Genomic DNA, 11,539 nt, shown 5'->3' on the forward strand with positions numbered 1-11,539 from the left:
GAAACTTAAATCCGTTTTACCAAAATTCTATCAACATGTAACCAGAGGGAAAAAAAACTCTGAACCACCTTTACTCCATGCATAGATGGTATACAAAGCCCTCCCTCTCCCTCAAATCTGACTATAATTCTATCCTCCTGATTCCTGCTTACAAGCAAAATTTATAACAGGAAGCACCAGTGACTAGATCAATAAAAAAGTGGTCAGAGGTAGCAGATGCTAAGCTACAGAACTGTTTTGCTAGCACAGACTGGAATATGTTCCGGCATTCCTCCCATGGTATTGAGGAGTACACCACATCAGTCATTGGCATCATCAATAAGTGCATGGATGACGTTGTCCTCACAGTGACCGTACGTACATTCCCCAATCAGAAGCCATGGATTATAGGTAACATCCACACTGAGCTAAAGGCTAGAGCTGCCGCTTTCAAGGAGCGGGACTATAACCTGGAATCTTATAAGAAATCCCGCTATGCCCTCCGACAAACTATCAAACAGGCAAAGCGTCAATACAGGACTAAGATCGAATCATACAACACCTGCTCTGATGCTCGTCGAATGTGGCAGGTCTTGCAATTCAGACTACAAAGGGAAGCACAGCCAAGATCTGCCCAGTGACACGAGCCTACCAGACAAGCTAACCTACTTCTATGCTCGCTTCGAGGCAAAAAACACTGAAACATGCATGAGAGCACCAGCTGTTCCGGAAGACTATGTGATCACGCTCTCCGAAGCCGATGTGAGTAAGACCATTAAACAGGTCAACATTCACAAGGCCAGCTTCCCAGGTGGCGCAGTGGTCTAAGGCACTGCATCGCAGTGCTAGCTGTGCCACCAGAGATTCGCAGCCGGCCGTGACCGAGAGGCCCATGGGGTGGCGCACAATTTGCCCAGCATCGTCCGGATTAGGAAGGGTTTGGCCGGCAGGGATATCCTTGTCTCATCGCGACTAGCGAATCCTGTGTCGGGCCGTGCGTAGTGCATGCTCACCAGGTCGCCAGGTGTACGGTGTTTCCTCCGACACATTGGTGTGACTGGCTTGCGGGTTGGATTTGTGTCAAGAAGCAGTGCGGCTAGGTTGGGTTGTAGACCTTCGCCTCTCCCAAGTCCGTACGGGAGTTGCAGCGATGAGACAAGACTGTAACTACTACCAATTGGATACCACGAAGAGGAGAAAAAAGGGGTAAAAAAATATAAAAAATTCACAAGGCCGGTAACCTGCCTAAATGACTACCGACCCGTAGCACTCACGTCTGTAGCCATGAAGTGCTTTGAAAGGCCGGTCATGGCTCACATCAACATCATTATCCCAGAAACCCTAGACCCACTCCAATTTGCATTCTGTCCCAACAGATCCACAAATGATGCAATCTCTATTGCACTCCCCACTGCCCTTTCCCAACTAGACAAAAGGAACACCTACAGTGCCTTACAAAAGTTTTCACCCCCCTTGACATTTTTTCCTATTTTGTTGCACTACAACCTGTAATGTAAATGTATTTTTATTTGGATTTTATGTAATGGATATACACAAAATAGTCCAAATTGGTAAGATGAAGAAAAAAATGGAATTAAAAATTAAAAACGGAAGAGTGGTGTGTGCATACAGTTGAAGTCGGAAGTTTACATACACCTTAGCCAAATACATTTAAACTCAGTTTTTCACAATTCCTGACATTTAATCCTAGTAAGAATTCCCAGTTTTAGGTCAGTTGGGATCAACACTTTTTTTAAAGAATGTGAAATGTCAGAATAATAGTAGAGAGATTTATTTCCTTCAGCTTTGATTTCTTTCATCACATTGCCAGTGGGTCAGAAGTTTACATACACTCAATTAGTATTTGGTAGCATTGCCTTTGTTTAACTTTGGTCAAACGTTTTGGGTAGCCTTCCACAAGCTTCCCACAATAAGTTGGGTGAATGTTGGCCCATTCCTCCTCACAGAGCTGGTGTCACTGAGTCAGGTTTGTAGGCCTCCTTGCATGCACACACTTTTTCTCATGATGCCATCTATTTTGTGAAGTGAACCAGTCTCTCCTGCAGCAAAGCACCCCCATGCTTTACCTTTGGGATGGTGTTCTTCGGCTTGCAAGCTTCCCCCTTTTTCCTCCAAACATAACGATGGTCATTATGGCCAAACAGTTCTATTTTTGTTTCATCAGACAAGAGGACATTTCTCCAAAAAGTATGATCTTTGTCCCCATGTGCAGTTGCAAACCGTTGTCTGGCTTTTTTATGGTGGTTTTGGAGCAGTGGCTTCTTCCTTGCTGAGCGGCCTTTCTGGTTATGTCGATATAGATAATAAATATAGATAATTGTGTACCTATTTCCTCCAGCATCTTCACAAGGTCCTTTGCTGTTGTTCTGGGATTGATATGCACTTTTCGCACCAAAGTACGCTATCTAAAGGAGACAGAACGCGTCTCCTTCCTGACAGCTTCCAGCTGCGTGGTCCCATGGTGTTTATACTTGGGTACTTTTGTTTGTACAGATGAACGTGATTGCTCCCAAGGATGAACCAGACTTGTGGAGGTCGACAATTGTTTTTCTGAGGTCTTGGCTGATTTCTTTTGATTTTCCCATGATGTCAAGCAAAGAGGCACTGAGTTCGAACGTAGGCCTTGAAATACACCCACAGGTACACCTCCAGTTGAACCAAATTAGCCTATCAAAAGCCATGACATAATTTTCTGGAATTTTCCAAGCTGTTTAAAGGCACAGTCAACTTAGTGTATGTAAATTTCTGACCCACTGGAATTGTGATACAGTGCATTATAAGTGAAATAATCTCTGTAAACAATTGTTGGAAAATTGACGTGTTATGCACAAAGTAGATGTCCTAACCGACTTGCCAAAACCATAGTTTGTTAGCAAGACATTTGTGGAGTGGTTGAAAAATGAGTTTTAATGACTCCAACCTCATGTAAACTTCCAACTTCAACTGTATGTATTCACCTCTTGCTATGAAGGCCCAAAATAAGAACTGGTGCAACCAATTACCTTCATTAGTCACATAATTAATTAAATAAAGTCCACCTCTGTGCAATGTGTCACATGATCTATCACGTGATCTCTGTTTATATACACCTGTTCTGAAAGGCCCCAGAGTCTGCAACAACACTACGCTAGGGGCACCACCAAGCAGGCGGCACCACGAAGACGAAGGAGCTCTCCAAACAGATCAGGGACAAAGTTGTGGAGAGGTACAAATCAGGGTTGTGTTAAAAAAATAATCTAAACTTTGAACATCCCATAGTGCACCATTAAATCCATTATTAAAAAATGGAAAGAATATGGCACCATAACAAACCTGCCAAGAGAGGGCTGCCCACCAAAACTCACAGACCAGGTGGGCATTAATCAGAGAGGCAACAAAGAGACCAAAAATAACCCTGAAGGAGCTGCAAGCGCCCACAGTGGAGATTGGAGTATCTGTCCATAGGACCAAGTTAAGCCGTACACTCCACAGAGCTGGGCTTTACAGAAGAGTGGCCAGAAAAAAAGCCATTGCTTCAAGAAAAAATTAAGCAAACACATTTGGTGTTCTTCAAAAGGCATGTGGGAGACTCCCCAAACAGAAGGTACTCGGGTCAGATGAGACTAAAATTGAGCTTTTTGGCCATCAAGGAAAACACTGTGTCTGGCGCAAACCCAACACCTCTCATCACCCAGAGAACATCATCCTCACAGTGAAGCATGGTGGTGGCAGCATTATGCTGCGGGGATGTTTTTCATTGGTAGGGACTGGGAAACTGGTCAGAATTGAAGGAATGATGGATGACGCTAAATACAGGAAAATTATTGAGGGAAACCTGTTTCAGTCTTCCAGAGATTTGAGACTGGGACAGAGGTTCACCTTCCAGCAGGACAATAACCATAGGCATACTGCTAAAGCAATACTCAAGTGGTTTAAGGGGAAACATTTAAATGTCTTGGAATGGTCTAGTCAAAGCCCAGACCTCAATCCAATTGAGAATCTGTGGTATGACTTAAAGATTGCTGTACACCAGCAGGAACCCATCCAACTTGAAGGAGCTGGAGGAGTTTTGCCTTGAAGAATAGGAAAAAATCCCAGTGGATAGATGTGCCAAGCTTATAGAGACATATCCCAAGAGACTTGCATCTGTAATTGCTGCAAAAGGTGGATCTACAATGTATTGATTTTGGGGGGGGTGAATAGTTATACACACTCAAGTTTGAAGTTTTTTGGTCTTATTTCTTGTTTGTTTGGATCCTGGACTTGATGATTGGCCGACCCCAGGTAATAAGGGTAGACAACAACACATTTGCCACGCTGATCCTCAATACAGGGGCCCCTCAGCGGTTTGTGCTCAGTCCCCTACTATACTTCCTGTTCACTCATGACTGCACAGCCTGGCACGACTCCAACACCATCAATATGTTTTCCGATGACACAACAGTGGTAGGCCTGATCACCGACAACGACAAGACAGCCTTTAAGGGAGGATGTCAGAGACCTGGCCGTGTGGTGCCAGGACAACAACTTCTCCCTCAACGTGATCAAGACAAAGATGATTGTGGACTACAGGAAAAAGAGGACCGAGCACACCCCAGCGGCGCCGGCGCCGACTGAGATGGCCGCCTCGCTTCGCGTTCCTAGGAAACTATGCAGTTTTTTGTTTTCTTACGTGTTATTTCTTACATTAGTACCCCAGGTCATCTTAGGTTTCATTACATACAGTCGAGAAGAACTACTGAATATAAGATCAGCGTCAACTCACCATCAGTACGACCAAGAATATGTTTTCCGCGACGCGGATCCTGTGTTCTGCCTTACAAACAGGTCAACGGAATGGATCGCATGCAGCGACCCAAGGAAACGACTCCGAAAAAGAGGGAAACGCGGCGGTGTTCTGGTCAGACTCCGAAAAAGGGCACATCGCGCACCACTTCCCAGTATTCTTCTTGCCAATGTCCAGTCTCTCGACAACAAGGTTGATGAAATCCGAGCAAGGGTGGCATTCCAGAGGGACATCAGAGACTGCAACATTCTTTGCTTTACGGAGACATGGCTTACTGGGAAAACGCTATCCAGGGCGGTGCAGCCAACGGGTTTCTCCACGCATCGCGCCGACAGAAACAAACATCTCTCTGGTAAGAAGAGTGGCGGGGGCGTATGCCTCATGATTAACGGGACATGGTGTGATGAAGGAAACATACAGGAACTCAAATCCTTCTGTTCACCTGATTTAGAATTCCTCACAATCAAATGTAGACCGCATTATCTTCCAAGAGAATTCTCTTCGATTATAATCACAGCCGTATATATCCCCCCCCAAGCAGACACATCGATGGCTCTGAACGAACTTTATTTAACTCTTTGCAAACTGGAAAACATTTATCCGGAGGCTGCATTCATTGTAGCTGGGGATTTTAACAAAGCCAATCTGAAAACAAGACTCCCTAAATTTTATCAGCATATCGATTGCGCAACCAGGGGTGGTAAAACCTTGGATCATTGTTTTTACAAGCATTTCGCTACACTCGCATTAACATCTGCTAACCATGTGTATGTGACAAATAAATTTGATTTGATTTCTCATCCACAGAGCTGCAGTGGAGCAGGTTGAGAGCTTCAAGTTCCTTGGTGTCCAACAAACGAACATGGTCCATGCACACCAAGACAGTCATGAAGAGGGCATGAAAAAACCTATTCCCCCTCAGGAGACTGAACATATTTGGCATGGGTCCTCAGATCATCAAAAGGTTCTATTCTACAGCTGCACCATTGAGAGCATGGTTGCACCACTGCCTGGTGTGGCAACTGCAAGGCACTAAAGAGGGTAGTGCGAACGGCCCAGTACTTCACTGCGACCAAGCTTCCTGCCATCCACGACCTCGATACCAGGCAGTGTCAGAGGAAGGCCCTAAACATTGTCAAAGACTCTAGCCACCCTGGTCATAGACGTCTCTCTGCTATAGCACGGCAAGCGGTACCAGAGCACCAATTCTATGTCCAGGAGGCTTCTAAACAGCTTCTACCCCCAAGCCATAAGACTCCTGAACACCTCATCAAATAGCTACCCAGACTATTTGCATTGCCCCCCTCTTTTACATTGCTGCTACTCTCTGTTGTTATCATCTATGCATAGTCACTTTAATAACTCTTCCTTCATGTACATATTACCTCAACAAACCCAACAAATATTGACTCTAACAGTATATAGTCTTGCTATTGTTATTTTACTGCTGCTCTTTAATTACTTGTTACTTTTATTTTTTATTCTTATATAAAACTTTTTTAAACTGCATTGTTGGTTAGGGGATGCTAAGTATGCATTTCACTGTTGTATTCGGCGCATGTAATAATAATAATAATAATAATAATATATGCCATTTAGCAGACGCTTTTATCCAAAGCGACTTACAGTCATGTGTGCATACATTCTACGTATGGGTGGTCCCGGGGATCGAACCCACAACCCTGGCGTTACAAGCGCCATGCTCTACCAACTGAGCTACACAGGACCACCACCTAACATTTCACATTCTGAAAATAAAGTGGTGATCCAAACTGAACCAAAGACAGGGAATTTTTAGCATGTGACTAATAACATTTGATTTGATTCCAAGATCATACCCTCAAGACATGCTAACCATTGCCAATAACAGGGGAGGTTAGCATGTCTTGGGGTATGATCTTTGGCACTCTGTAACTACCCACATGGTGGTCCTCTGTAGCTCAGTTGGTAGAGCATGGCGCATGCAACTTTAAAATGGAGATAGCCTCAAAGGTGCTGCCAGTGCTGTGACACACACCATAATGGCACAGATACAAAGTTGAGACCTCTATATCTCTATGGTGTCAATTGTTTCGGTTTGGACAATATCGACTTGTTTTCTACCTTAATACATTCCCACCTTAATACATTCCCATAGCTAGAATATGGATAGGTAGCTTTCATTTGGACATATGGACATCCCAGCAAACATATACTTGAATCCCAAAACTATACTTTACTTATTTCTTTCAATATTATATGTTTGGTAGTGACACTTCTTAAAAATACATGAAGGTATACCAACTCCCTCACACCAAAATGTTTGCAGACAGACTACTCACCATGTGGTCATGCTAGAGAGGATTGTGATCCCGTCATCTATAGTGATATTTGTATGGGTGTGGCTTAAAGCACATTCATGCTACAGTATTTTAATGTATGTTTCGGCAGTGACATAAAAAAGGTAGGATAGCATTTTTTTTTGGGGGGGGGGGGGTGTTTAAAAATAAACAAAACTACTAATTAGATAATAATAATATAACAATTTAAGATGTTCTACAGAAATAGCGTTAAAAACATTTCAATCTAGAATTGCTTTATTTTCAAACATGAAGTTCAGGAGTCAGTGTTTGGCACCGCCATCTCTCAATACAAATAGGTATATAAACAATTACATTGTACTATATTAATGTAGCATTATGTTTGTTATTGCTTTGGATTGGATTAGAACGTATCATGCATGATGTAAACAAAATGAGTTGTAATTCTGTAATTCATGGGTAGAATTACCCATGTAAGCAGGAACCTAAACCAAGGCAACGGGACTCATTTTACAGCTGGGCTGAGAGTCAAAATGAGACAACTTTTTTCCCACGTTTTACTTTCCATACTTTTGTTGCATGTGAATGCCCACGGATTGAGCCCTGCATCCCTGGAGACTGTCATCTTCCTGCGGCTGCTCATCCCTGGAGACTGCCATCTTCCTGCGGCTGCTCATCCCTGGAGACTGCCATCTTCCTGCGGCTGCTCATCCCTGGAGACTGCCATCTTCCTGCGGCTGCTCATCCATGGAGACTGCATCTTCCTGCGGCTGCTCATCCCTGGAGACTGCCATCTTCCTGCGGCTGCTCATCCATGGAGACTGCCATCTTCCTGCGGCTGCTCACCCCTGGAGACTGCCATCTTCCTGCGGCTGCTCATCCCTGGAGACTGCCATCTTCCTGCGGCTGCTCATCCATGGAGACTGCATCTTCCTGCGGCTGCTCATCCCTGGAGACTGTCATCTTCCTGCGGCTGCTCATCCATGGAGACTGCATCTTCCTGCGGCTGCTCATCACCCGAATTCCAAGTCGCAGTGACCTGCACAAACTCAAAGGGCAATGTTTTTTAAAACATTTATTTTGCAGTATGGGCAGAGCATATCTTTGCAATGTCCTTTGTTAGGAACTGGATCGGGGTAACAGATATATAATATCTGTCCCTGGCATTGGGTCAAAGAGGGCCCCAAGGGCATAGTCTCTGGCCATGTGGACTTCATTACAACTGCTATGTACTGTAACTTACCACCACTAGAATTGCTTTTCTCAAATGAATAGTGTACAATGAATAGTGATACAATGATATGTTCTAAATCTTCTATATATGCTATTACCTAGAAAACAATGTCTCACAACACAACAGAGTCAAAAGGTTGATTCTCAGTAGTCAGTTAGCCTAGTATTTAAGTTGTTTGTTTCAATTGGCAAAGGGAAGCATGCAATCAATATGGTAAAGGCTCACCACTTAGTTAACAGATTTCGGTCATTGTTGTGTCATTAAAAAATAAAATTCAGTGTAGCTGAGATACTAAATATTACACTATATACAGATACATGTACATTTAGTAAGTTATTATTCAATATGTGGAAATGTTATCAGAATTGACTTAAAGGGCAATTCCACCACTTTTCAACCTGATATTCATTATCTCCAGCACCATACCAGTGTGTGCAAATGGCACATTTCTATGTTCTGTGGCTAAAAAGATAAGGCCCTAAATTCATAATGGTTGACATCATTGAGTAGGATTAAAAGTAACACACATTTCATGCCAGGGCGTGGGAATTTTCCCGCTCCCCACGTCACAGCCAATCTCAGCGTTTTGAAAATCTGTGTTATTACATCTTCCATTTTGATGACATCAAATTGCTATGTTTAACTACTACAAAATGTACAATTGCGCCGTTTTCACACATGTCGACACTGGTTATGGAGCTGGAGATTTTTTTTATTGTGATCTTGGCACAAACTAGAAATAAACACCAGTGGGTTGTAAATGCAGTTCATCTTCAATTCTGTCTTATTAACCATCTATTGTATGGTATTTCAGTCTTGGTGACGGAGAGTAGAGGCTCCGCTGGTGTAGCTCATCTTGCGACAGTACTCTAGTCTTGTCGTCGTCAAACACATTTAAACACTTGTCATTAAGAAATAAATAATTTACAGCTTGGGGGTGTTTCTCAAGCTCTCCAGCAAATGTTCTGTAGCAAACTCCAAAGTCCATCAATGGCTGTTAGAATATACACAACATATGGATTAACATTTCCCCTGGCACACTTGGTGGCTTTCAGGTAGAAGTTGTGCTAGATGTATTGCAACTTAGAATGAAATAGCATTTTATATTAAACAAATCTTGTCTGTGCTACATTGTTCAGTTAGTAACACCCTATGGATGAGACACACTTCTTCCACCGGTATAAACATTAACGAGACTCAAAAACACATATTGCTCAGGCCTAAGGAATCACAAGTCCAAGCTTAAACAGGCTATCAACCAACTGTCATTGTTTTTCTTGGTCTTCCTATAGAGAAAGGGGAGACGCTGTAACATCTAGAGGAATTTCCCCTATTTTTTCTGAATAAAACTTTATTGAACATAAATGTACCACATTCAACTGGGATATTGTAGAGGTAGAGGAATAGGAAACACGTACGTAGCATACATGAAGTGAACACTTGGAGCTCAAGCCTAAGCATGTTTAAAGTAATTAGAAATAGTATGAAGGTGAATACAGAATAATGAACACAGAATACAGACAAAATGAGGCTCTCTTTTCAGACTAAATCCAGATGTATTGTGCAATAGCATTATTTCATCATGGCACAGAACTAACATGGCCCCTTTCACTTTAAGATTTTGAAGCCAGGAGAGTAGGGGCTCCACTGTGGTAACTCATTGTGTTACAGTGTTCTACTCTTGTTGTCATCATATCCTGAAATTCACAAGGGGAAATAAACAGGTTAATATTCTGCTTTAATAACATTCACAATATATATTTGTCCTCAAAATCAACTTTTACTCAATAATGTGATGGAACAAATCCCTGCAATTACTGTCCGTTTCTGAATTAGATAAGAGTTCACCTCGTGATATTGTCCTTAATCTTTATAGGAACTAGTTTATAGACAATTCTATCATTTTCTTCAAGAAAATTGTAACATTTTCTTCATAATCATATTTAGTTATAGAATTTGACTGGTGAGTGATTGAAACAGTTTAGTGTCGGGGGAAGGGACAACTAGCGATCCAACAAACCTCTGTAAGTGCTGGTTTGTGGACACAGTGGATATACGGTTTTGGATCCTTCTCAATCTCTCCAGCAAAGGTTTTGTAGCAGACTGAACAGTCTATCAATGGCTGTAGAAATACACACAATATGACAGTATTATATGTACATTACAATTCCATGCTGTAGGCTTAGATGTGTATAACTTATGGGATGGTATAAAAGCAGTAACGTTATTGATGATTCAGCTCAACTGTGCTCAGACAGTTCCAGGTACTCACTCGGTCATTCCTGAACTTGCATTGCGTGGAGTCAACTGTTCCCTTTGGGCACTTGGTGGCTTTCAGGTAAAAGCTGTGATAAATGTAGCTCACATCAAATCCAGACTAGAGGAAGAAAATGTATATCATTGAGTAGACTAAACCACCATAAACATTTACCAAGTCTACACAAAACGCAGTCTTGCCACAGTCCTCAGAAAAACAACCTCCCGGCAATAGACACCTCAATGGTTTTCGGCACAAGGTGTTTACCTCAATGTCGGACTTCAGGAGACTCTTGAAGAAGAGAAAATGGTGTTTGACTCCAGCGTGAGAGTTGAGTTGTTGCAGAGCCAGATCCACTCCTTTCCTGTAGTTATCGGGGAGTTTATTATAAGCCTCCTGAGCCGCAGTAGAAGACAGCAGGACTCCAGCACTAACCAACAACAGCAGTAGTAGAGCAGCCATCTTCCTCCCAGTGTGTGCGGAGCAGCCTGACTGAGGTTATTGTTCTGTGTGAAGACCACCCACTCCACTTCAGGGAAGAACACTAACTCAAGACAAACAAAAGGGAAAGAGCCTCGAATGTGTTTTTGGAGAGGGATTGAGCAATCAAGGATAATGTGCAGGCCTGGTCATGCGCTGTTTTTGACCTAGTTACAAGAAGGAAGTTGGTTTCAACATGAGAATCTGGAAGTTTCAATTTCTATATTTCAACATAACAAATAGTTTTGTATTAGCCACAGCATACATGAAGTGAACATGTATATGCATCGTAAAAGGTATTTTCTGTATGATCCTGTAACTTTTAACTGTACTCATCTTGTTATGAATAATATATGTTGGTTGAATTGTTAAAGAACACTACAGCAGTGATGTTTAATCGAAATTGGTCTTTATTTATTGGTCATCAATATTTTAACTATTTACACTACCGGTCAAAAGTTCGTTTTATTTTTATTTATTTTTTACTAAACTATGAAATAACA

General features: G+C 42.3%; 1 protein-coding gene and 1 non-coding gene across 2 annotated transcripts; both read right to left on the minus strand.

Annotated features, from left to right (window-relative positions):
- Positions 1 to 6,418: 6,418 nt before the first annotated feature.
- trnat-ugu lies at positions 6,419 to 6,496 on the minus strand. Its single transcript has one exon. It is a non-coding gene; the product is annotated as a tRNA-Thr (tRNA).
- Positions 6,497 to 9,608: 3,112 nt separating this feature from the next.
- On the minus strand, positions 9,609 to 11,162 carry LOC123991060. The gene is made up of 4 exons (XM_046292222.1): positions 10,824 to 11,162; positions 10,572 to 10,676; positions 10,320 to 10,421; positions 9,609 to 9,996 (listed from the first exon to the last, which is right to left on the minus strand). Exons 1-4 carry the CDS (start codon positions 11,016 to 11,018, stop codon positions 9,913 to 9,915), a joined length of 486 nt encoding a protein of 161 aa, XP_046148178.1. The 5' UTR covers positions 11,019 to 11,162; the 3' UTR covers positions 9,609 to 9,912.
- Positions 11,163 to 11,539: the final 377 nt, after the last annotated feature.

This window comes from Oncorhynchus gorbuscha, linkage group LG12 (genome assembly GCF_021184085.1).
Source record: "Oncorhynchus gorbuscha isolate QuinsamMale2020 ecotype Even-year linkage group LG12, OgorEven_v1.0, whole genome shotgun sequence".
Classification (NCBI taxonomy): domain Eukaryota; kingdom Metazoa; phylum Chordata; class Actinopteri; order Salmoniformes; family Salmonidae; genus Oncorhynchus; species Oncorhynchus gorbuscha.